This window comes from Cyprinus carpio, chromosome B11 (genome assembly GCF_018340385.1).
Source record: "Cyprinus carpio isolate SPL01 chromosome B11, ASM1834038v1, whole genome shotgun sequence".
Lineage (NCBI taxonomy): Eukaryota > Metazoa > Chordata > Actinopteri > Cypriniformes > Cyprinidae > Cyprinus > Cyprinus carpio.
Genome location: NC_056607.1, coordinates 8,283,144 through 8,309,968, shown reverse-complemented (window position 1 = coordinate 8,309,968; position 26,825 = coordinate 8,283,144). Strand labels below are relative to the sequence as shown.

At 36.7% G+C, this 26,825-nt stretch overlaps 1 protein-coding gene and 1 pseudogene across 4 annotated transcripts; one reads left to right on the top strand and one right to left on the bottom strand.

Annotated features, from left to right (window-relative positions):
* The first annotated feature begins 984 nt into the window (after nt 1-984).
* Nucleotides 985-10,374, top strand: LOC109097242 (PHD finger protein 13-like). 4 transcript variants are annotated; one of them, XM_042733749.1, is made up of 6 exons: nt 985-1,177; nt 1,747-1,787; nt 3,617-3,718; nt 4,004-4,079; nt 6,052-6,742; nt 8,069-10,374. In XM_042733749.1, the coding sequence occupies exons 3-6, from the start codon at nt 3,690-3,692 to the stop codon at nt 8,293-8,295; spliced, it is 1,023 nt and encodes a 340-aa protein (XP_042589683.1). In that variant the 5' UTR covers nt 985-1,177; nt 1,747-1,787; nt 3,617-3,689; the 3' UTR covers nt 8,296-10,374. The 4 variants fall into 4 exon arrangements, with proteins under 4 accessions (XP_042589683.1, XP_042589682.1, XP_042589685.1 ...); XM_042733748.1 differs by lacking the exon at nt 4,004-4,079; XM_042733751.1 differs by lacking the exon at nt 985-1,177 and having other exon boundaries at nt 3,801-4,079.
* A 139-nt stretch (nt 10,375-10,513) lies between these two features.
* LOC109051936 lies at nt 10,514-26,581 on the bottom strand (annotated as a pseudogene).
* Between the last annotated feature and the right edge of the window lie 244 nt (nt 26,582-26,825).

Here is a 26,825-nt window from a genome sequence, read left to right as displayed (position 1 = left end):
TTTTGGAGAGGCTAGCAATAGCAAGCTAGCTTTGAAAGCCTAATCCCACCCTCCCTGCAAATCACTCTCCGAAGCCACACCTCCTCCAAAACACATGAACGTGCACGTGCAGAGCAGAGGCTAACCAGCAACACGATGAGAGACTGAGATGGTGGAGGGTTGAATAAATAATAATATTATAATATTAATGCCTTCCATTCTGACTTGGTCTGCAATAGCGTAATGGAGCATGCAAATACATATGTTGACAGGCAGCCTATCGTTTTCCTCAGACCAGGGGATATGATTGGATGAACATTTTATGGTCCTACGTCTTCCACAAACCTAATATACCTGTAAACACATAAATACATTTAGACCGCTTAACTTAGTGATTGCTATCGGGATGTGAAGAGACTTTCAACCAGCATAACAAAAAAAAATGTTTTTGAACCAAATCACCTACCTTGCCTTTAATCAAGTGTGTGCTAACTTTTGCAACCCTACATTTAAACAAAATGTATACATTTATTCATTTTGCAAAAATATTTATGACATATATTTCTCTGTTTAGTAAATTTAATTTTGGCATCTTTCAATGATATATATATATATATATATATATATATATATGTATATATATATATATCCTATATATTATACAAATACTCCATATTCTTGTATTTGCTCAGATTGGTGCGCTTATTTATTATTATTTATTCATTTCATAAGTAATTTTATTTGCATGTAGTTGTGGTTTGTGCACCTGCTCACAAACATTTCACAGATTAATAATAAAGAGATTTATACACTCTATCAAGTGATTTTTGCTCTGTTTTGTTTGTAAGGTGTATTTGTGGTTTATTTATTTAAAATAAATGTCACATGGTTTGATTTTTTTTTTTTTTAATCTAATTCTATTCGAAGTGCATAATACACATTTTACGTGTGTATTATATTTCTGGCCTGTAAACTGACCAACAGATGGGTAATCCCTATGAATGCAACGAGGGCTTTTATTTTGGCAGATGAGCAGATCTGTCTGTCTGGGTTTCACCCATCACATCTTCATCACATTCGGACATATCTCACCACTGTTTTCCATCTCTCCTGCCACTGTCATCGCCTGTTTTTCGATCCAGGATAACTATCTGCCTTTTTACCGTCGCGTGGTCCACTCTCTGTGTTTCAGCGGCAGGTAAGCGTGAATAAAACACTATAGACACTAACATCAGTCATAACAATGTTAGCGTCACGGCTAGCCAATTAGCAAGTTCCTACAGGGGAGGAAAAAAGTGGATAAAGTTTTGTTTAAATACATTACAGTTCGATCTAGTTGAGGATTTAGTTGTGTAGTCGCGGATATTGATCATAATTGATGCGTTATGAATTGTATAGTGTTATTAAACATAATAGATCAGGTCTGTAGTTGCTAGCAGGCTAACAGAGCTCGAGGACTGCCTATCAAAAAGATTAAAAACCATAGTTTCTTTAATAAAATGATCCGGAAACATAATAAACCTCTTAATGAAGATGAAGTAGATGGATATATAAAGTAGTCAGAAGAGTTATATGTATTTTTGCAGTTTGTTTAGCTGTGGAGATACGTGACGTGATTCTGTGCATTAATCATAAATCCCTTTTTAAAACTTTAATTTGTCTGAAAATTATACTATATAAAAATATACACAAAACATAACATCCTCTAAAATTTTTTAATAAATAATATCTATCTTGAGCTAAACCAGATTTTTCTTTTCGTTATAGAAATGGACAACAGCTCGACGACTTGTCCGTTTGACACACAGGTAAGAAGATTTTGATTTTGTACCCAGTTATAACAGTTTTTATTGTTATTTTAGATGTCGTTGTGTATTTACAGTGTTTCTGCATGAATTTGTTTTCTGATTAATTCTCAATGCACGTAACGTTACAGCTCAAAATAGGCTTTCCTTGTTGAACACTGTACGCAACGTGTGATCATCAAATCGAAAATGTAAAAAAAAAAAATACATATCTTATTTCAGTGATTTTACTTAGTTATTTACTAGTTTGATCTCTTAAAATAAGTAGATTCATCAGAGGAAGTGATAATGTCATTGGTTTTAGGCGATCCCATTAGCAATGTTGGCTAACTCATTTATTCATTAGATGCGGTTTAGCTTGATTGAATTAAAGAAGATCGGAGTCTTTTTTCTGCTTTTTCTTCATAGTTTTCACAATTTTCATAAGCGCTTTATATTGTTAAGCTCTTTTTTTTCGTTCTCTTCTGGACTGTTAGTTGTTGAGTCAATGTGCATCGAGTCGCTAAAAACAAGCCCTTTTACAATCGGTCACGTTATTTAAAACGTGTTTACATCAAACATGTAGTTTTGTCGAAGTAAATGGCGTTTTAGTATATCAGGTGAGTTTACATTGGTGTCGATCGTGTAAGTGTATGACGGTGATGTGTCGTTTTGCTCGCTGGTGTTAATATGTCGAATGTTTGCACAGTTGACAGAGCCAGTGCGCGACTGCGCATGCGCGGACTCTGCTTTACTCCTCCACTCTCCGGTTTGCAAAGTAAAGCAGAGGCTAGAGATTTATATGTGCATATATATATATATATATATATATATATATAATATATATATATATATATATATATATTATATATATATATATATATATATATATTATATATATATATATTAATTATTATTATTATTATTATTATTATTATTATTATATTATTTTATTTATTATTTTTTTTTTTTTTTCAAAAATTTAAATACATCGACAATACGAATGGAAACCCTATGGAGAAATATAAACCTGTTGATTTAAAGAATACTTTTGAATATAGAATATAATTCTTTCGGCATTATTTGTTTTTTTCAATTCTGTGATTGGGTTTTTTTTTTTTGTAGAATCGTGGGTAATATAGTTTTGCACCTGGTTTTCCACTATTAAACATCTTTAACAATTAAGTTGAGATTAATGCAGCCTGATGGTTTCAGTATAAACACATACTGTTGATTAACAGTCTAGTAACACAGTATGTCTGTCTTTAAAGGTTTATAAGTTATTGTTGAAAATCAGTTCCCCTATGGAGCAAATGAATGGGATTTTAACTTCTGGAACCCAACTGTTAAACTCTGTATGCAGAGACAATAGTGTTGATTCTCCTATAAACACTTAAAAGCTCTGTAATGCTCTCAAACCATTACTGTGTTTGTTTGAGCATTGTGACCAACCCAGAACAACAACAGTGACTCAACCAATGGCATGTGCTAGGGGTGGGACTACCTGTTTGAAAGCAGTCACTGTTTGTTTGTTGGTTTGTTTTTAATCCATTTGGTGACGTAAGTGGTGCAGAATGTAATGTAATCCTGATTAATTTTATTCCATGGTTTACACGTTCATACTTTACCCTTGATTTAAAATGAGATGAAGTTCAATAATAATTTAATGAGGCACACATTGCTTCATTTCTGATTGGCTTAACAAGTTTGGTCATAATCAAATGTTAAAGTGGCTTTAATCATTTTCACAAGAATGAAATGCTGATTTAACCTTTTAAACTCATGACACTAAATAGATACAAATAGTCACTTTAAAAGATTTATGTCATTATTGACGCTGTTTTTAATTGCAGGGCTACAGTTCAACATTTAAGCGGAAACGGACAGTGGAAGATTTCAACAAGTTCTGCACTTTTGTGCTCGCATATGCCGGTTATATTCCTTATCCACAGGAGGTGAGTATGATCTTGTCTTTGTTATGTAACTGAGAGGTGATTGTGGTAAAAATGCTACTCACTGTGCTTGTACATTTGATAGAAAGTGCTGTCAGAGTTGCAGGGTGAAGTGGCCTTGCTTTCCTCAAGATCGCTCAACGATCTGACACTTCGACCTCCAGAGGTTCCTATCCTTGGCAGTGGTGTAGCACTGGGTGTTCCATGGGATTTTTTCTTTTTTTTTCTTTTTTGGTGGCACACCTCTTATGAGCTGCTTTGCTGCTGATGCTCTTGTTTGATTCACAGAAATGGTGGTGGCTCTTATGTCATGGCCGCTGAGAGACAGCCCCCCTCCAAAAAAACCTCAGCCCTCCCTCCCAGGGTAAGAGGGCCACTCCAGTCTCCTCCATTCTCATCCCAGACCTTGTCTCTAAGTGCCATTCTTCACAACAGCAGTGTGTGTGCATCCACAAACACTTCAGTTTCAGGTCTTTTCTTTAATGGATCCTTCAAATGGATGGAGGTTTACTCGAGGAAACCTAATGCATGAAGGCCGATAATATCCTCAAATGTTCCAAAACCCAGTGTGCTGTCTACATAGGGCACTGCCTTTGAAGGAAACATCCTATCTGCTAACATACAGTGCATGGGACACTCAAGTCTCAAATGACATTGGCATGATGGTTAGATAATAACAAAATATATATAAATAAATAGTAAGTTTTGGGTACCAAATAGTAAGTGCAGATGAATGATGATATACTAAGATGGTTGCACCCAAGTAAATGTAAACCGTTAAATGATAATAAAAAGCATTTCATTCAGTTATCAATAATGGAATAAAACCCACTATTTTTTTATTTATTTTTTGGTGCATTTGTGGATTTGGTTTCCATATCATCATCTGAGCATTGGACGTCCAGAAACTTTATGCTTGGAAGTAGGCAATATTTAATAGAAATATCCCACTGTAGGCTTTTAGTCTGCCATTTTCATTGAATTTTCTTTGAGCTTGTTGCAGTGCATTCTGGGAGTGCCTTCTTTGTGAAACTATCTTGTTCTCAGAACATCCTTCACATCAACAGAAGCCTGTTCTCTAAAATGATGTCTATGTAGGCAGCTCACTATGTTTTGTAACAGCTAGTGATTTCATAATATGTGCTTTCGCGTCCTTTCAGCTTATATTGAGTCTGTTTTCAGAAAGATCATTATGTAGTTCCTCTAATTCAGTCTTGCATTATTATTTATTTGCTTACTACTTGCTTTGTTTCCACAGGGTACTCAGCGCAGAGGAGACATAGCCCTTCATAGTGCACAAATAATGATGGCTTTAATAGCAAGGAAACAAACAGTAAATGAGGGTAGAAACAAAAGTAAGGGTAGAAAGAGATGAACACATAAACACCAAAATAATCCACCGTTGATGTGGGATCCATGCTTTTCTGAGTTCATTATTCGTGACCAAGAAATCTGATTATGACCTGACAGCAAAATGAGGGGGAGGTTTTAAATACTCTGAACATACAGTGGAAGTTCATAAACCTGACATTTGTGTACCTTATTTTTACAGAGAGCGGTTTCATTGTGCAGACGCTTGCATTTCCAAGGACAGTCATTTGTTTCTCTTAGGTGGTAGCTTTTAATTTTAGGAGTGACTCTACAAGAGCTTTGCTTGACACTTTGCTTCTCTTACCCTGGTTTGTGATAGTCACTGTTTTTTACTTGGTGATTCAGTTAACTGTTTGGTGTTTAGTGCTTCCTGTCACTGAACTGGTCATTGATCTAATAAACGATTGCTGGGAATTTTCATTATTACATGTTTTTACATTTTAGCCTTTATCAGACTCCAAAAATGTCTGTAAACTACTGAACTCGTGTCATTATGAAATTAAATTAGCAAATTCCTGACTGAAATATTTATATTAAAATTTCATAATGATGCAAGTTTGAGTCGTATGTGGGATTTAGACATTTTTAATTTAATACTGGACTTTTGTTCAACGCACCTATTAATGATTCAGGTTTGCAAGGCACTGTATTTTCTATTTAGCCTTTATCATACTGCAAAATGTGAAATGTTCCATCATAGAGATCTTTATTTATTGTAAGTAGGCATTTTCATCTTGCACTGGTGTGGTCTGCATTTCTTATCATTATAAATATTGCAACTTATCCAGCAGGGTTCGTGGGTGTGGATGATTATCCGTTTATTAATTTCACCATAAGTCTTCTTGAAACATGCAGTGAAGTTATTCGGTCACTGTTTGTTCATCTTCAGACTTCAGACCGTTGCCTTAATTCAAGAAATTCAGTGAAATAGTGGTTAAATTAGTGTTTTCAATTGCTGTCCACAGGAGGCGCACATGAGGAACAGCTCTAGTCCTCCCAACAGCACCGGGAGCACTGCAGACAGCGACGGATGGGAGAACCAGAGGCTGGGCTGCGGCCTCTCGTCTCCGGATGAGCCCCCACCCAAAAACCGCAAGAGCTTTGCTGGATTCAAGAGACCAGTGAGCGAGGATTCCAAGCCTCAGAAGCGTCCGAAATCAGCAGGTCTTCTTCTGGAGGGTCGAACAAAGGGAGATAAAGTGAAAAAGAAAAAGAAGAAGCTGAGGAAAAGCAAGGATGAGGAATTGAGATCTTTCGCCCCATTTTCTCCTCCCTGTGCTGAAGGTGAGATTTCTAATTATGGATTTACTATCAAAGAAGAACCGGAAGATTACCTCAGCATCCCTGTACCCACTGACGGCATGGGTAGCAAACAACCTATGAGCACTGGCACAAGTTCAAAACCTGCCTTGAGTTCACCGGGTACTGCAATGTGCAAAGAGGAGTCGGATGTTGGCCGTCCTTGCTGGAACGGTTCTAAAAGTTCAAGACCAAAGTCAGAGGATGTCGAGAAACCCTTAAAACCTGAAGAAGAGGCAGTAGTCTTGAAGGTGGAAGGTTTTTCTGGTAAAAGGACTGTGGTCCGTCAGGGGAAACAGGTGGTGTTTAGAGATGAGGATGGATCGGGGGATGATGAGGACATCATGGTGGATTCAGGTAAGCAGGACGTTTCAGGCCCAAATATATTGACAGAGAAGTTACGTTTTTGCCCTCGACGAGTGTATGGAAGATTGTTTCTGCCACTGAATAAAAATAATAAAGGTAACTGTGACTTTTTATCTCACAAGTCTGACTTTTTTTGCACACTTGCAAGTTTACATCTTGCTGTTTTTCTCAGAATTGCGAGATATAAAGTTGCAATCGCGTATTATAAAGTCAAAGTCGTAGGAGTCATCATCTGCAAAGAGTCTCGCAATTTTGAGAAAAAAAAAAGTCAGTTGTGAGATAATTGTGATCTCACATTTATTAAATTTTTCTCGCGTTTGCGAGTTTATATCTCAAGTTTGTCATTTATCTCAACTTTTTTAAATCAGAATTACGAGTTAAACGCAAATGTGAGTTGACATTTAGCAGTTCTGTTTTCTTCAGAAAATTTTAATAAAGCTAATTGTGACTCAATTGTGATCTCAAAATTCTGACTTTTTTTTACGCAATTGCAAGTTTACATCTAGAAATTTTTCTCAGAATTGTGAGATATAGGCCTAATGTTGCAATTGTGCATTACAGTCAGAATTGCGAGATATAAACTTGCAATTCTAGGAAATACTCACAGGAGCAATCATCTGCAAACAGTCTTGGCATTGCAAGATAAAGTCAGAATTGTGAGGGAAAACAAGTTGCAATTACCTATTTTTTTTTTTTTTTTTTTTTATCATTGGGACAAACAGACATCCATATCAGTGGTAGTTTGAAGGTGTTTACCAGCTGGAGCCAACTTTTCTGGAAAGTTTGAAAGTTTGGCCATTAAATAAATAAATATATATATATATATATTATATATTATATATATATATATATATATATATATATATATATATATATATATATATATATATATATATATATATAATAATTGTTTTTTTTTCTTCTCAGAATTATGAGTTAAATGTTATTGAGAGTTGAAATCTCGCGGGTCTGTTTTCTTCAGAAATTGAAATATATATAAAAAAGGTAATTGCAGTTCTGACTTTTTTCTCATTGAACTGTAAGATATAAACTTGCAGAAAAAAAGTAAGAATTTTTAGATGAAATCGTAATTAGATTTTTTTTTTTTTTTTTTAAGTCTTTTTATCCTTTGGAGGAAACAAACTTCCATAGTTTCAAACTCCAAACACCATTTTGTGCAGATTTTGTTTGAAATGACGTCACCTCAGTTTGTTCTTCTCTTGAAGTATATCGGGGCCTTTGATTTTGGAGTATGCCATTGTCAAAAGTAGATTGCAGTTGTATATATAGTTGAATTTACCGTCTTTTTCTTTGCAGATGATGACTCCTGGGACCTAGTGACATGTTTCTGCATGAAGCCGTTTGCCGGGAGGGCGATGATCGAATGCAACCAGTGCAACACCTGGATCCACCTCTCATGTGCCAAAATCCGCAAGTCCAACGTCCCCGAGACGTACATCTGCCAGAGGTGCAAAGACTCAAAGTTTGACATTCGCCGCTCCAATCGCTCACGAGTGGGCTCTCGAAAACACCTCCTCGACTGATGCCGCTCTTCTCGTTCTGCCCATCCACATGTACAGAAACTCGTAAAATTGTCTTCTTGAAGACAAGACTCATTGAGTTCAGAGGAAGGGCTCAGTGACCTGCTTGCATCACATTTTTTGTTCGTGTTTTTAATATTTCTCACTTTCCTAAATGTTTGCGTCAGGCAATCAATACTAGGATGATGCATTAACTGGAGCAGATTTCTGCGGGACAGACGGACGGTTGGAGTTGTGATGGCACGCAGCTAAAGGTTATACACAATCAGAGTTGTGCTAGAAAAAAGGGACTGGGGTGTCGGATTGCACTTTTTTAAGAACAAAGGGGTAGCTAGAGACTCCCTTTTGTACACAAAAGTATGCCTATTTGTCAAAGTATGTATATTATGTGAAATAACCATAAGATATTAGTGTTCAAGGTGTTTAGACTCATCATTTTGTGTGGATCTTTTCAGAGACCCCCAAATGTGTATGAGCGAAAGAGTTCTGATTGTTGGATAATGTTGAACAAAGTTTTCATCAGCAATCACTGATGATTTCGAGTGAAATATCAGAAATGGTTTTTGCTACATTGTGGTATTTCTTTTTTTTTTTTTGCTAACAAATTGGTGATAACTAGAGACTATATGTGTCATTTCTTTTTCTTGATTTAGGAATTCTGATAATTTCTGCATTTTCTGTTCTTCATTGAACAAGAAACTTTTTGTTTGCATGTTGTAATGTTTTAATGATATTTTTGTCATGCCTATCCCCAAAGTAGATGTTTAATATTTTAATTATGTAAATTATGTGATAGTTGTTACAGGTTAGGGAAGGGATGGACAACCTTACTGGGTGAATCTCAGAATCTCACAAAAAACATATCCAGGTCACATTTCACCCCAACATTCATAAATTATTTAGTTAATATAGTATAATTAAAAAAATATATATAACTAGCTCGCTCTCTCCATTCTCAGTGGTGGTTATATTTATATTGTCATTAATGTAAGAACGAAGTTAGCATTTTCTGTTTTGTCATGAAAATAGTAACAATGCAAATTTTGTGGTAAAATATTTCTTGGCCATGTTCTTGTCAGGTTTTTTGAGATTCACTGTACTGCCAAAGGGGAACTTTTTTTTTTTTTTCTGCATATGCTGAAATGCCATGGCTTACTTAGTTGTAGTCATATTTGCATTCAAAACACTGTACTAGTATTATTTGGTCTTCAAAACTTGTTGGCGGAGCCTGTATTCAGAGGAATCATTCATAAGGGTGTAGTTCTTGTTAACCCCTGTGACCAGTTTAACATTGTTAATAATCGATGAATCTGGTTTTCATGTTCATAGGCATGGTCAGAAAAAAAAATGTGTGATTGTGTCCTATCAGCTGGTCCATTTCAATCACAAAAAGCATTAGTTTGTTTCTTGGTGACATTTTGTACAGTATTTTTTTTTTATGTGAGTTTGTTTTCATCTTCAGAATGTACTGTTCTGATAGATGAGATAAACACTGCAGGGAAGATAAATAATTTGGAACCTTAAATATGACTATTCAGTATATGTTAGCTATTAATAGTCTGCATGCCTGACCATAAAACTTTTAACATTTTTAGATTAAGCCATAAAAGTTTGGTCCATATATCAAAAGGATTCCCTTTAGTCTTTGATGTTTTTTTTTTCTTTCATATAAAAATAAGACCAGTATGTTGATAGTTCATGAAAATAACTGATAATTTCTAAAATGATCCTAGTCTTATTGTCTGATGAGTCAATGGACAGTCTCCACAGTGTGCACATCAAAACTGGATATCCTTAAACTCTTACTTTGGAAACATTTTGTCTTCCTCTCAAAGGACATTTAGGGAAGATGCCATTTGTAGGCCTTTATTGAGCAAGCTAGTGTTTCATTGTTTTGTGGAAAAAAGTGTCACTTGTAAATTGAATTGCTTATGTTGATGCTTTCTTTTTAAAACCATTTATCAAGGGATCATGGAGGGTGGTTCTGTACATTTTTGTTACGCTGAGTCCAATGAAAAGAAAGAGTGATGTTTCTGTGAAACTTGTAAACCGTTGTTAATAAAGAGATGATTTTAATGACAATTCACGGGAGCTACAAACTTTGTGTGCGTGTACAGGTTAGGGTTCACTACATTGACTTGTTTCCACACACATTCAGGATAATGTTTTTGATATGTCATGTGTATGTTGCTGTGTTCAGTCATTCAGATCAGATGAAGTGTAGGTTTCTTCACTTTTATTTAAATTACTCTTCAGGTTGACTACATTACATTTACACATTTGTAAGGTTTTGCATCAGATAGGAATGTAACACCAGTTTCTTTCAGAGTTGCAGAATGTGGCTTGAAGAAGCCATTTACATGAATATGAACTATACTAAAACGTGCAGGGTAAAACGACACTGATTACAAATCAGACGATGCCAGAATGGTTCAATGGCCTGTCAGCAGTTCATGTATTTAACACTAACCAAAGATTCTGGGAGATTCAGACTTTATTATTTTTTTGACGGTTCTAAATGCGAAACAAAATTAATTTGCTGTTGAAATGTAGTTTTCTCCCCTTACAGCCCGACAGATGAAAGTTACAACAGGAAAGACAGTTAGAAATAAACATAACGCAGGCACTGCCCAATTACTGACAAAAGCATGAATAAAACAATGAAAAATTGAGAAAATTAAAAGGGGCATGGCACATTTAAATAACACAAAGCTTCAGTGGGTTCATTTCAGGATCATATGAAATAAAATGATATTGCTCTGAACATACTTTCATACAGCTTTCACACCCTGCTTAAACTCTCTCATTCAATAACCAAAAGGCATTGTAGTTTTACACTAGCTCAATCTGAGCGTTGCTGCTGACATTTCAAATCCGTGAAACTTAAGAAAACTAAACATGAGGAAAGTTGCTATCAAAGCAAAACATCCAGATGCTAAGAACGACAAGCTAAACAAATAAAAACAACAGCCTGTCCTTTTTCCGATTCACTGGACCTCTGACTATATAATGCCGCTGACTTCATTAAGTATTTTAAATTTGGAGAATATACTGTGCAACTACCTTTGATGTGGCTTGACTACAGATTGAAGGATGAAATGATGAATCCCATAAAAAAAGGTTGTGGTGCCTATTTTTTAAGATTTGTTGGTAGTACATTTAAACCCTTCTCCCAAATTGTCAATAACCAAAAATCATTCTTAGGCAAAATATGACCCAAACAACCCTATTGACAATACATGGGGAAGTCGTGTCCTAGTGGTTAGAGAGTTTGTCTGCAAGGCACCGAACCCCCAAATGCTCCCCGGGCACTGCAGCATAAATGGCTGCCCACTGCTCCGGGTGTGTGTTCACGGTGTGTGTGTGTTCACTGCTGTGTGTGTGCACTTTGGATGGGTTAAATGCAGAGCATGAATTCTGAGTATGGGTCACCATACTTGGCTGTATGTCACATCATTTTTTTTCTTCTTCACTTTATATGTAAGGGATTTGAGGGAAACAGACAACACAAAGGTGATACACGGGTGACTACGTGAAATGAAGATCACTTGATGTCTGACTGTCCCTTTATGTCCCTTTGATGTCCAATGAACTCTTTCTTCCAATGTGTGGTAGACTCTTATGTCTCTGAACTGATTCTATGAGCTGAATGAAAAGAGAGAGAGAGAGAGAGAGAGAGAGAGAGAGAGAAACATACTTTCCTTAAATGAGCTTTGAATTAACATTTGAATATGGCAAAAATACTATTTCTTCTAGCCAATTTTTTTTTTAAATATATGCTAAATAAATATTGTAACCAGTGACACTCAATGAAATATATTTTGAAGACACACCAATTTTCACCCTTCATATACAAAACACAAATGTGGATAAAATAGCCTACTAGCATGTTTTATGTTCACAGTTTTTCTTCAGACATGACATATGTGAATGAACTGAAATATAAGGAAGACATATTTTTAAAATGTAAATATTTTTGAAATAATAAAAAAAAACAGAAAATATATTGGTAGAAAATATATTTATGTAATTATTGTATTGCATATTTCTAGACACATTTAAAACATTTAGAATTATATTATATTATATATATATATATATTTATTTTTATTTTATTTTTGTTTGCCATATGATATTCACAACTTGTTTTTCGCAGTACTCACATTGTTTAGGTAACCTAAGAGGCTCTGTATCTCCAGACAAGACTTGGTGCAATGCTCCTCTGAATTGGTACAGCAGCTTTAGGCTCTTTTCCTCTCCGACACACGGATCATAAAACCCTGGCAAGCCAGCCTGATGAACATGAGACAGAATTTAATGTAAAGCACTTGGCAGGAGTTGAAGCAGCTCACTGATGTAAAGCACCAGGTGATGTTTACATGTCTAACCTTTGATGCTTCGGTAAGAGTGAGTTTAGAGTCTTTCACTAAGCACTGAAGCGGGACGGTCACGTCAATGACCTTTGCTCTCTCAGGTTTCTGACTATTGTCTGACACAAATTTGCCATACCAAGCATTTAGAATGATGAGACCTAGAATAAAAAATATGAATTGTAACACATAAAATTAAATACACATAAAACACATTGCCAATTTAAAACGAATGCTTAATTTTAAGCAGTAGGGACAACAAAGTGTAAATTAAATTTCATAAATTTGCATGCCCCTTGCAGAATATGCAACATGTTAATCATTTTAACAAAATAAGAGGGTCATGAAGATTGCATGTTATTGTTTATTTAATACTGTCCTGAATAAGCTATTTCACATAACAGATGTTTATATATTCTCCACAAGACAAAACAATAACTGAATTTATAAAAATGACCCCATTCAAAAGTTTTCATACCCTTGAATTGTAATACTATGTGTGGTTTCCTGGATGATCAACGACTGTCTTTCTGTTTTGTGATAGTTGTTCATGAGTCCCTTGTTGGTCCTAAGCAGTTCAACTGCTCACACAATGCATTAAGAGCTGGGGGGTGTAAACTTTTTGAATTGGATGATCAGGATAAATTGTACTTGTTTTGTCTTCTGGGAAAAAATGTAAATATTTATGTAGCTTCTTAAGTCCAGTACCAAATGAAAAAATATGATCTTTAAACAAATTAAGAAAAATTCACACATCCTCATACGGTTCAAAAGTTTACACCCTCTGGCTCTTAATGCATTGTGTTTCCTTCTTGAGCATCAATAAATGTTTTCATCTTATATAATAGTTATGTATGAGTCCCTCAATTGTCCTCCATCTGAAAAGATGGATCTCAAAATCAAACAGTCACTGTTGGAAAGGGTTCAAAAAGGCAGAAATTGTTGGAAAACCAAAAAATGTGCAGGAGCTGGAGGATTTTTCAGGAACTGCTCAGGACCAACAAGGGACTCATGAACAACCTTCACAAAAAAGAAAGTCGTGGATCATTCAGGAAACGGCACACTGTAAGGGGTCATATGATGTTGCTAAAAAGAACATTATTTTGTGTATTTAGTGTAATGAAATTACACATTGTTTTCCACATACAGTACATTATTGTTTCTCCTCTATGCCCCGCCTTCTGAAATGCGTAAATTTTTACAAAGCTCATCATTCTGAAAAGCGAGGTGTATGCTGAATGGCCTGCTATCCAGTGTGTTGTGATTGGCCAAATACCTCAAGTGTGTGAAGGAAATGTTCACCCCTTACCAAACTGTGATGCCACTGTGATGCCGTGTCCCGGCACGACGCGACTAAACCAATAAAACTCATTACAAACGAGCCATTTTTAGCATCCAGTGGGGACATAATTACTGATTATAATGACTTACACTGTCTTTTCATGTGTTGCATTGCCTATCGCGCCACGTAAACATAAAATCATGTCTGCATTTGTTATCGGAGAAACGACAAACAACAAGAACTACTCTACACTGCTCAAAACTCGCGTTTGAATCATCATTGGCGAATTCTTTAAATATGTAAACGTACTTAAAGGCTGTGAAGCGCCAGACTGTCCATGCAAAGTTGGAATTGCCCCACTTTATAGAAACAGCCTTTGTGCACAGAAGCATTGTAGACTACTGGTTCAGGAAACAGTCCTCATCCTCCATAAAATGCACTGCACACATCTGAATATTTGGTTTGAACTGTTCTGGAACGGTGTTGTAAATATAACTTAACCACTGATTTCTAGTGAGAGACGCCGAATGAAAGCACATTCACTCTCTGACAGCAGATGGCGCTAAACTGCAGAAAATGCAGACGATCCTGGAAACCCCATAAATAAAGCAGCTGCGCTACTTTCTAAATGTATTTAAATAGCCATTCAGATTTGTGGATTTGCTGTGGTGTGCATCACAGTGCCAAATACTGTTTACAGTGCTATTTATTTTCAAACTTTTTTTATATTTTAATCTGGACTACAACGGGGGGAAGTCGTGGCCTAGTGGTTAGAGAGTTTGACTCCTAACCCTAAGGTTGTGGGTTCGAGTCTCAGGCTGGCAATACCAGACTGAGGTGCCCTTGAGCAAGGCACCGAACACCCAACTGCTCCCCGGGCGCCGCAGTATAAATGGCTGCCCACTGCTCTGGGTGTGTGTTCACAGTGTGTGTGTGTGTGTGTGCACTTTGGATGGGTTAAATGCAGATCACGAATTCTGAGTATGGGTCACCATACTTGGCTGTATGTCACGTCACTTTCACTTTCAACATGCCCTAGATATTGTTTGAAAGTGTTTTGATTCTTTATTGTTTATTCACACTTTACATTAGGGCTTCATTAGTTAACATTAGTTAATTCATTAGTTAACATAAACTGCTAATGAAAAATTCTTCTGAACTTACATTAATCTTAGGTATTCCAATATTTAATAACACAGTGTTAAAATCGAAAGTTGCCACTGTGTTATTTAATGAGCTAACATGAACTAAGACTTGTATTTTTAACAAAGATTAATAACTTCTGTAACAAATGTAGCTATTGCTCATTGTGAATATTAATGCATTAACTAAGGTTAACTAATGAGATCTTATTGTAAAGTGATAACTATTGTTCTTTATAGTTCTTTTGCACTTTAATCTGTGTAAAACTTTGAACTTTATATATTTTTCTGTATTGCTTTATTGTATAGTTATTTTTGTTATAAGAAAAAAAGTTATTAAACCTGTTATACTGTATTATGACCATTTTTTTTTAAATAAATTACCGTGATAAAAGCATTAGCAATTAATCGCAACATGAAAATTTGATACCGGCATATCCCTAGTACGGATATACTGGCTATTTTTATATTCTTAAATATTTTCTTATATACACACTTGCATTAAGGCCTGTTCACTCCAAGGACGATAACTATAAAGATAATGATAAAGATATAGTTCTAAAAATCATTCTCAATATTAAAGAACAGAAAAGTCCACACCACAACTATAACGATAAAGACAAAGAGAAACGATATCGTTGGAATCACTTTCAAAATGATTTTTCTCCAGCTGATGAACGATAAAAAAATTGACAGCCAATCAGAATCCATCCTGCTGTAAAGTGCTCGAGAATTTAAAGCAGCAGATGAGCGTGCACTTTTGTTTTTAAAATGATTTGTGGTAATTGCCAGTATATCACACAGATGCTGTCCGTAGAGCTTAAGTTGTATCTTGAAATTGTTAAAAAAACAAACATAATAGTGCATTTCACAAACCCATTTTAGATTCCTCAGCATCTATAATTCTCTTGACTGACTCTTGCATCAGCAAAACCTGAAATCCAAAAAAATGATAACACAAGAAAACATATCTGTGCTGATAAATGGCTGTTTGTGTTGGCAAGAGGGAGACAGTCATTGTTGTCTATGTATTTATTTTACTCACGGAAGCTTCAGCTTCTTGCTTCCTGCGAGCAATTTCTGAAGCAGAATCCTCCTTCTGTTTCTCCAACTCCCTGTAAACAACCAAAGAGCCAGGGCCCTTCATCATCAGAGAAAACTGAGGTAACGTAAAAGACGGGTTTTCAGGAAAATGGGCGGTTTCAGGACAGTAATTGTGGATAATAACTCACTGTTCCTTCTGGGCTCGTACATAAGGCATAATAATAAGCTTCTGGACAGCTAAGTAGATGGCCAGCGGGCCCACAGTGGCATAAAACACAGCGCTGGGTAAAATCTGGTCTGTCAGGTGAATAGGGAAGAGGTAGGTTTGACTAGCTCTGTTTAACCTGTAGAGAGAAGAAAATGACTGTCATAAATAGACCACCCACGAGCAGCCGGAGTTGGTTAGTTTGATGTTCTGCTGAGCTGTGTTTATTGCGGGTAAGCTCAGGTCAGTCCTAACCTGATTTTGAGGGAGACTCCTTGGGGTACACCAATGCTGACGGTTGCAGCCAGAACACTGTGGCGACTGATCTTGCGCTCTGCACCGTATTCAACCACGGTGCCAAAGAACCCAGTCCTGTTGAAAACAAAGACTATGAGTTGTCAGAGTAGATGTTTTTACTTGAAACTGGGGCTGGGCAATACATTGCATATTTATTTTAATATAAACTTTAAAATGATTTAAAGTACTTTTCAGTTTCAATTTTTAAAGTACTTTGTGTGTGTGTGTGTGTGTGTGTGTGTAAATGCATTAAAATAATCAAAAGTGACATTTTTATGATGTTACAAAACTTATATTCAAATAAATGCCGTTCTTTTTGAACATTTTATTCAACAAAAAATCCTGAAAAAAAGTACCATAGTTTCCACAAAAATATTAAGCAGCAGAATTTTTTTTTATATAAATAAGAACATATTTCTTGAGCAGCAAAATCAGCATATTAGAATGATTTCTGAAGGAGTTGACTGGATTAATGATGCTGAAATTCAGCTTTGTATCACAGGAATAAATTACATTCTAATATTTATTCAAACAGAAAACAGTTAAATTTGTAAAATATTTTTCACAATATTACTGTTTTTTTGATCAAATAAATGCAGGCTTGATGAGTGTATGATACTTCTTTCAAAAAATCTATACACATGGTAATGTGTATAGATTGGCCATCTATATTGTAAGCTGTAGGTAAAACACATACTTGATAGAACCTTTGACCTTAGTCTGGTCTTCATCCTGGAATTTGTACTGATAGCTCATCATCAGGTAGGAATGAGGAACACCTAGCTGAGGAGCAGGAATAAGAAGAGATGGATAGCATTCTTAAAGCATTACTTTGTTTTGAACTAAACAAATTACCCATCATCAGTGTACCCCTGCAAGGTTTCACCTGCAGGGCCAGGGTGAAGTGGCTTGTTTTGGTGTCCCTGACAATGCTGGTGGTCATGGCAGACTGGCTTCCCCAGCGCCACTGCAGGTAAACCCATAGTGTTCTGGTCCAGGTGGCGGGCCATCATTGTAGTAGCACTGGCCGCACAACCATGTGAGGAGAACTGTAATCCCCACTGGGCAGTCACAAAGCTAGGTGACAAAACTGATATGAGATTCACAGAAAAGAGAAACACAAATCAGCCTCATCACACACAGATGGACACCTACCAGCGTGCAGTTACGTTACGGAACACTTTCATCCCAAATAAAGGTCCTCTTATGTCCCCTGCAGCAAACTCCAGCTTAAGACACACAAACAAACAGGAACATCAGAACCATACCACCCCCCCCCCCCAAAAAAAAAAAAAAAATCAGGTATGTTGGAAAGAGTTTCACCTCTCCCCCAGCCTCTTGCTGAGGTCACACGCCTCACACAAAGGTTTATATTTCCTCCTCCATTGCCATTACGCGTTGAGAGAGATCCAGAGAGGACAGCAGTATCTGAAGTGGTTAGGGGCGCCTGACAAACCATAAACATAATTTTTTAAAAAGTAATTGCGACTTTTTATCTAACAATTCTGACTTTTTCTCTCGCAATGCAAGTTTACATCTCGCAATTCTGACAATTTCTCTTAGTGATATAAATTGTGTTGTACTCAGAATTGAGATAGAAAGCCCTGTTTTCCCAAGCAGAGGAAACTTTTCCCAGGAACTAGGGACTTTGGGCCGGTGCGCCTACTCAGTGTGATCGCCACCGAAGGAACCAGGATCTAAATAAAGTTCCGGGTAAAAATCTGCCCCTCAGTTACAGGGTCAAGTTCTAAAGAAAAGAAAACTGACTTTTTGTTAAACAGGATTGTTTATATTTCACAACTCTGAATTTATGACGTGCAATTGAGGACTTTCTAATCATGCGATTGTGAGAAAAAAGTCAGAAGAGAGTTGGACTTGTAACCAGAAGGTCGCAGGACCAAGCCCCAACGATTACACTGTGGGGGCAGCTGTGGCCTAAAGGTTAGAGAGTTGGACTTGTAACCAGAAGGTCGCAGGTTCAAGTCTCGGTGCTGGCAGGAGTTGTGGGTGGGAGGGACAGAATTGTCAAACAGAATTGTATTTCTCACACAATTCTGACTTGATAACTCGCAATATAGCAAACTCTAGCAAAAAACATCAGAAGTGTGAGAGAGAAATAAAGTTGCAATTATCTTTTATTTTTTATTCAGTGGCGGAATGGGCTTCCATAAGGGATATAACGACATCAAATTATGCTCAATTGTACATACTGACCTCAATGGATTGGGAAATATGCATCCTGTTAATAATATCAATGTGGGGAAAACCTCCTCCTGGTGCATCCTCAAAGTCCTCTTCATATCGGTCGAAGAGGTCTGTCGCATCTATGCCAACACTTATTGTCCCCTGAATGAAAACAGACAAAATGATGAGTAAAAAAATATATTCTAACCAATTCTGTGATATGAAATGAGCATGGTTTCTGCAGTTTTTTTTTTTTAATGAAATTTAAGATCTTTTTAGGACCTGTACAAATAAATGTAATACTGTATGTCTGTTCAGAACAAACCCAACAGTATGCTGCACTGATGACATATTTTTGCATGCAGACCCAGAAGTCAGCATCAGATTTTTTTTGGTTTTTGTCATCATCAAAATCTTCACAAATGAACCCAAATTGAATTTTGAAAACTAAATACAATAAGCAGAAATAAAAAGCTAAATAAGCAACAACATGGCCGCATCACCACCACTTAGCTTCAGACAACTTTCAGTCTTCATTAAAAAAAAAAAAAATTTTCCCTGAAAGTTTGAGTTAGAATAGTTTGTAAGAGTGTGATTTTAAACACAACTAGATCAGTAGTTCTAGCCACTTTTGATCAGACAAAAAAAGCTTTGTTGATGTATTTGATGTTGCAGAATAAAATTTAAAAATATCTTAAGGTTATGTCAATAGAAGTTATTTCAGGAATTTATCCAATCAAAAAAAACGTATTGACCTGGAAGGGCTAAAACCACTGTTCATGGTTTTGGTCTTCAAACCTACATAATTCCTGCAGTATTCTATTTAATCATTAGTAGATCATACGAATTTACTTCTCACAAATGCGTGGTATACACTAACATTAAACTGCTCTGAAACATTCAGAAGCAGACTGTCTCATGATTCCAGTTTTTCCATCCACAAAGTAAGACCTTCCAAAAGATACTGAAGTATTTTATGGCCTCTTAAATTTGATCAAACCTGATTGAACACTGTTTTTTAAAGACCCTGTGTTACAAATGTTCCTGATAAATTACAATGTGCAAAACTGTTAGTGCAAACAGGTTTACAAAAAGAGGGAGGAAAGACCAAAAAACCAATCAAGAAAGCAGTCCTCAATCACACCCCCTCAGCAAAAAAGCAAAGATCTGACTGCAACTTATCTGGTCTATAAACAAATTGGCAATATTGAATCTTTTGAAACTTACATCAGTTGGAGCACAACAAAAACTGAGAGATTCAGTGAAATAAAGCTTCATTTTGGGAAAATTAAAAAACCAGATCTTGTCATTTCTCCCGTTTGTCATTCTAGTCTGGAATGTCCACCTTAGGGGTTTGTTTCTCTGTTGGAGTCTCCTCTCATCTCTCTCTCTTCTGCAAACCGGTGCATTATTCCTCCCTGATCTCTGCGGGGGTTCTCATTCCTTTCCACCACCTACAGATATCAGGGATCAAGGCAAGCAGACGAGAAATGTGCACCACACAGTAATACATAATATTAGTTAGCATAAACACCACTGTCGATGCAGAAGATCAAACTAACTCCCCAACCTTCCACCTCTAGGCCTTTCTTTCCAAAATATGTCATATATGGCTCGGGGATTGTGGTTCACTGAGAACTAAGCAGAGGTCAAATAATGAAAGTCAAATAAAGGCAAAATCTCCGTCACACTTTATTACAAGGTCCAATGCTTACTATTAACAAACCATTAACTGTGACTTTGCCACAAAATAGTTAGTAAGGTCGTTGTTAAGTTTAGGTTTTTGGTAGTATTAGGGATGTAGAATATGCGTCATTCAGAATATGGTGCTATATAAGCACAAATAAATGGCTAATATGATAATAACTAGTTAATAGTGAGAATTGGTCCCCCATAACTAAAGTGTTATATCTATCAATATCTCTAATTACTTGGACTACAATACAGCAATATTTCCATTTTCAAACACTTCTACTGTGAAATCACATTATTCATACAACAAAACAGCATAGAATAGTGCACAAGCATGTGAATAAAAAAATAGTTTTACTAATACAACTTTAACCAAAATTTAAAAACAATCAAATCTTGCATGGCTTGCTTTATTTGTGGTCACCATAAAATTCCACCATAAATGGAAAATCTTACATAAATTGTTTTGTAACTAAAGCCAGATATGAAATCCTAGTGTTTGTTATTAGTATGATTTAGTTTGAAAAATTGACGTTTCTATTTTGAACTTTTAGACCAAATATTCGAAACAAAACGGCTATGTGTTTTATATCGCTTTATAGCCAATAAGTAGATATTGACCTTGTGAGCAGAAAACCTGGGGGTATATTTGTAGCAATAACAACATACCATTTGTATGGGTCAAATAATCTTTTATGCGCAAATCATTAGATATTCGTTAAGACCATGTTCCATGAAAAGATTTTGTAAATTTTCATACCTAAATATCAAAAATTAAGTTTTGATATATTAATATACATTGCTAAGACTCAGTTGGACAACTTAAAGGCAATTTTTTCTGAATATTTTGATTTTTTTGCACCCTCAGATTCCAGATTTTCAAATAGTTATATCTGGGTCAAATATTGTCATATCACAAACAATCCATACATCAATGGAAAGCTTCATTTATTTGTGCATAAATAAAAATTATGATGTATAAATCTCAATTTCAAAAATTAGCCTTTAGGTTTTGCAGTCCAGTATATAGTGAGAGTGTCGAGGTCCTACTCGAAGAAACCTTGATTTTATTCAGACACAAACTGAGCAAAAAATATGCAATTTGGTGCAGATATTGTTATTTATATGACCATTAAGTTCTGCCAATACTATGCCTTATTAAAAAAAAAAAAATTAAAAGCTTAGTTTTATGATGAAAACTTATAAATTTGTATTACTGAGGTGCAAAAATAAATGTAATGGCAATAAAACATTAAACATTTCAAAGCAAAAAATGACATATACTATGACCTTAATTTTTAAAATTATACTAAAAGGTTGTTTTATTTATTTACAAATTACAAAAACTATGAACTATCAGTCAGACAACTGAAACAGGTATGTAGACAATTGTGTACAACCAATTTTCTGCCTCAGAAAATCATACATTATATACTGATACTCCAAGATTTTATGGTTATTTGGCCTTTCATGAAAAAAAAAAGCCTTTAATCTGTGTACTGGACATTGTCATATTATTCCTTGGGACAGTACAAACAATTACCCTCATATGCCTGGTGTATCATAGGTGAAGAGCTGCTCAGCCTGCCTCTTTTAAGCTCAGGGTCTCTGTGCTTGTCAGGGTGGTATTACATACAAAGTCAGCCGGCACCATCTAATTTCAACCTCCTCTTGAGTAGCCTCAAGGCGGACCATAAAATAGATAAACAGTGGTGAGATGACAGAATGTTAAGTGATTTGATGGATGGATGGCACACGTCAAGCAGACCTCAGCGCTCCATTCAGAAGGGCACACCCCATGCCCTAATCCCTTCAAAGGAAGCCACCCCCTCCGGAGTGAGAGCTTCGAAGGGCTGAAGGTGTAGGGGGACCAAACAACTGTGTTCTAGAAGTGGCCCTTCTGCATAATAATCACGTGTCCGACGTGAGGTGCAGGTCGCCATGCAAAGAATCTGCGCAGCGCCTCATGGGAGCCCCAAGTGTCCATCATCAGGGCCGCGTTCAGCCCCGGACAAAAACAGTGCAAAATGTTTTTTTACACGGAAACGTTACAGCATTGAACACCCTGTTCTGATGACGCAAGAGTGGCACTAGGCCTCTGAGAAGGCCATTTCTTTGTGTTCTTTTTGAAGAATTTCGGGAGCCGATAAATCTTATAAATGTTAAATACTGTAGAAATATGCTCGATGTTACAGTCACTGCCCTTGCCGTCGATAATAAAGAGAACATCCCACTCCAGTGAAAGGGATTTGTGGAAACTTGTTTTCCTAATAATGTGATTTCCCAACATTTCAGGTGAAGATAATCCACTTCTTACCACCTCCGAGATCTATATGACCTTATTAGTTTTATTGTGATTATTACAGGCTTATCATATAAACGATCACTGTTGTTGATCTATGCTATTGGTATTATTTTACCATTATATAGATCCGAGGGGTATAAAAAAAAAGTGGGTATGAAAGTGTCCACTCCCACAATACATAGCAAAATATATAAATATCATTGTATATTTATATTACATAAGCATATTTCGCACACCATTCTTATAAAGGAATGGGGCCAAAGATATTACGAAATGATCTTTTACACAGACCTTAAAGAAGTTCCAGATCTATACTTGTGCTCTTATTATTTAAGTGATTTGTTCCTTTAATGTACAGAAACAGTGCACACATATAGTTTTTGCTTTTGTGAATTTATTTTGATGTTAATTATGTGTTTATATACATGTTGCAGCTGATTGGGCTGACATGTTTGACACACCCACCAAACCAAAGAAAACGCATCCAAACCCCACTGCACACCATTGGAAACACATGTTGTGTTCAAACCGGAAACCGTCGCAAAACGGTGCACATGGTTTTGAGCTTGAACTTGCCCCAGGTGTACCCTTCGAAATCCTCATTTCCGTAAGGGCCCTTGAAGGCCAGTTCAAATAATACATCTCATCATTTTGGATTGAGTTTATATCTGACAAATGCGCCATATTACTCTTTAGCTTGGGTTAAACTTTAATTTTCTTGGTGGAACAGCAGCTAGCTAATTATGTCTCTATTTGTTTCGCCACGAACAAGCAAACTTTTTAACACAAGCTCCAGTCCTGGATCACAGACAACCTGAGAAACAGATTATGCCAACCCGACCCCTCGAGTACCCTCAGATGAGCAACGCTTGAAGCAATCTGAAACTACCCCATTTTCTATACTTTTGATTGATCATATAATAATTGCTGTTAAACAGTGTTCATCGTCTGTTTGATTACGTAGTGTATTGCGGTTTCCGTACATTTCTGCGTATGCACAAGGAGGAGAGACTCTCGGGAAGATGGGGAAGCTAAACAGTAGATGACAGATGTGAAGATTGAGGGATGGCTGTGGATGTCACGCACCGACCTTGCGTTCCATTCAGAAGGGCCACACCCTTTGCCCTAATCCTTCAAAGGAGTTTACCCTCCGGTAGTGAGCGAGCTTGAAGGAGGTTGAAGCCGGATGTAGGGGACCCCAAACAACTGTTTCTACGAAGTGCCCTTCTGCATCATAATCATAATCACAATAAAAACCACCGCTTGTCACATATGGAGGTGCCAGTCTAGTCATGCAAAGAATATGCGCAAAGCGCTCATGGGAGACCCCAAAGTGTCCATCAGGGCGCCACGTTCAGCCCCGACACAAAACAGTGCAAAATGTTTTTACACCGGAAAGGTGGTGCATTGAACACCCTGTTCTGATGAACGCAAGGACAAGAGTGGCAACTATGGCAAGCTGTGAAGCGCCAGTTCTTTGTGTCCTTTTTGAGGGAATTTTCGCTGAGCTGATTAAATCTGTATAAATGCATTAATACTGTAAAATATGCGCGATGTTCCAGTCACTGCCGCTGCCGTCTAGACATAAATAGAGAACATCCCAATCCAAGTGGAGGGATTTGTGGAAACTGTGGTTCCTATAATTATTGTGATTCAACATTTCAGGTGAAGGATAATCCACTTCTTACCTCCGAGATCTCTATGTGAACTTATTATTTTTTATTGTGCAGTATTAGGCTTTATCATTATAAGCGATCACTGTTGAATTGAGCTATGATATTGTATTATTTACCATTATATAATCAGAGGGGTATAAAAAAAAAAAAGTGTATGAAAGTGTACTCTCACAATACAATAGCAAAATATATAAAAATATCTATTGTATATTTATATTACATTAATCAGTATTTGCACAACTTACCTTAGCGAAAGGAAAAGAAACTGCGGCCAGAAGACATTACTAAATGATATTTACACAGACTTAAAGAAGTTCCAGATCTATACTTGTGTCTCTTATTATTTAAGTTATTTTGCCTTTAATGTAAATAAACATGTGCAAACAATATAGTTGCTTTTGTGAATTTATTTTGATGTTAATTATGTGGTTTATATACATGTTGCAGCTGATTGGGCTGACATGTTTGACACACCCACCAAACAAAAGAAAACGCATCTCAAACCCCACTGCACACCATTGGAAACATGTTGTTCAAACCGGGACGAAACCGTCGCCAAAACCAAATAGGGTGCACACTGGTTTGAGCTTGAACTTGGCCCCAGGTGTACCCCTTGAGAAATCCTAGCATTCCGAAGGGGCCATTGAAGGGGGCCAGTTCAAATAATACATCTCATCATTTTGGATTGCAGTTATATCTGATCACAAATCGCATTATTACTCTTTAGCTTGAGGTTAAACTAATTATATTTTACTTGGTTGGAACAGCAGCTAGCTAATTATGTCTCTATTTGTTTACTAGCCACGAACAATGCAAACTTTTACACAAGCTCCAGTCTGGATCCAGAACACCTGAGAACAGATGATGCCCAACCCCTCAGAGGACCTCAGATGATGCAAACCTTGAAGCAACATACAGAACTACCACATTTTGCTATAAGTTTGATTGCATCATATAAATAATTGCTGTTAACAGTGTTCATCGTCTGTTTGATTACGTAGTTAATTGAGTTTTTCCGTACATTTCTGCCGTATGCACATAAACTGACAAGTCACCACTGATAAGCTACTACTAAATATTGTAGAAAATTACTTTTCTGTAAAGCTGCTTTGCAACGATTTGTATGGTAAAAGCGCTTTACAAATAAACTTGAACTGAATTTAATTGAATTCGGTTTGGAACGACCCTTCAATATGGCGGTCATGATTGTTTTCACTCCCTTTGAAGGGCGATATTCCGTTTTGGAACGCACCGATCGAGAGTCAGCACGTAATCTAAATATTTAAATTAGTTGGTTCAGTCACACCCTGATAGCAGGCTTCTGATTGGCTGTCCCTGCTCAGGTAAGACTGTGAACCCTTGGCGCGCTCTTGCCATTTAAACTCAATCGCAACATATTTCGCTACATCCTCAGAGTTTGAGGCTCATTTGAATTATCGGTCATGCAGAAGTGTTTTTATGGTAGTAGGTATAACAATTAGTTGTACATTTACAGGTTTTATTTAGCCTGCGTTTATTGGGTTAATACCAATTTTCCAGCGTTAATATTAAATGAATGAGGTTCTGAGATAAGCTCTAGTAGTCATGCGCAGGTTACGCACGTAACGCTACATATAAAACATTAATAAAACTCCACACTCAGATGAGGCTGATATAAAATCAGTTCGACAGCTGAAAAAATACTGCTAGAAAGTTGTCCAAGAATAAAACGTCAAAAATCAACGAGTACGAGCCCAATGCAACGGGTGTTCTGACAAAATAATGCTACCTATCAGATTATGATACCAACACTGTATTAATCCTACTGTAAGGGTTAGCGTGTACATGTTAATCAAGCCTCACACCTTATTAATATCATGCTTGAAACAAAATAATAGAGAGCACATTATAGTATGCGATGACAGCAGGATGAATCTCTCTTATAGGACAGTGTCACCTGATAAGAGAAATCGCAGATCTCGACAACGCAGATGCATTATGCTCCTCTTAGAAACGTATCCACTTTCTTCTTTACCTCTCTCCTGACATTGAGCAGAGAGAATAATAATCTTCGTTATCTACTTCCAATTCATTTTTCCAAGGCAGCCGCCATGTTCCCCAGTGTCCCAAATCCCATCCCACGATTCCTACTACGGCGAAGGCCTTACTGCATGAATATTAATTACGCAACGTGACGTTCGGCCAGTATGCCGATCTGATTTGTTAAAACACTGACGTTGTAAGGTAGGCGTTTGTGATTTGTCGAATCCCCGCTTTAGCGAGGAAGGCTTGGCTCGTAGAATGTTACATGAGTTACGTCAGCAAACGCTTCGAGAACTCGGCGAGCTGACGTCAGC

Bases quoted from the DNA above. Each gene is read 5' to 3' on its own strand.
- LOC109097242 (XM_042733748.1), top strand. From the start codon at position 1,749: ATGGACAACAGCTCGACGACTTGTCCGTTTGACACACAG. The intron at 1,788-3,616 runs GTAAGAAGATTT...TTTTAATTGCAG, and splicing joins CTTGTCCGTTTGACACACAG to GGCTACAGTTCAACATTTAA. The intron at 3,719-6,051 runs GTGAGTATGATC...TGCTGTCCACAG, and splicing joins ATATTCCTTATCCACAGGAG to GAGGCGCACATGAGGAACAG.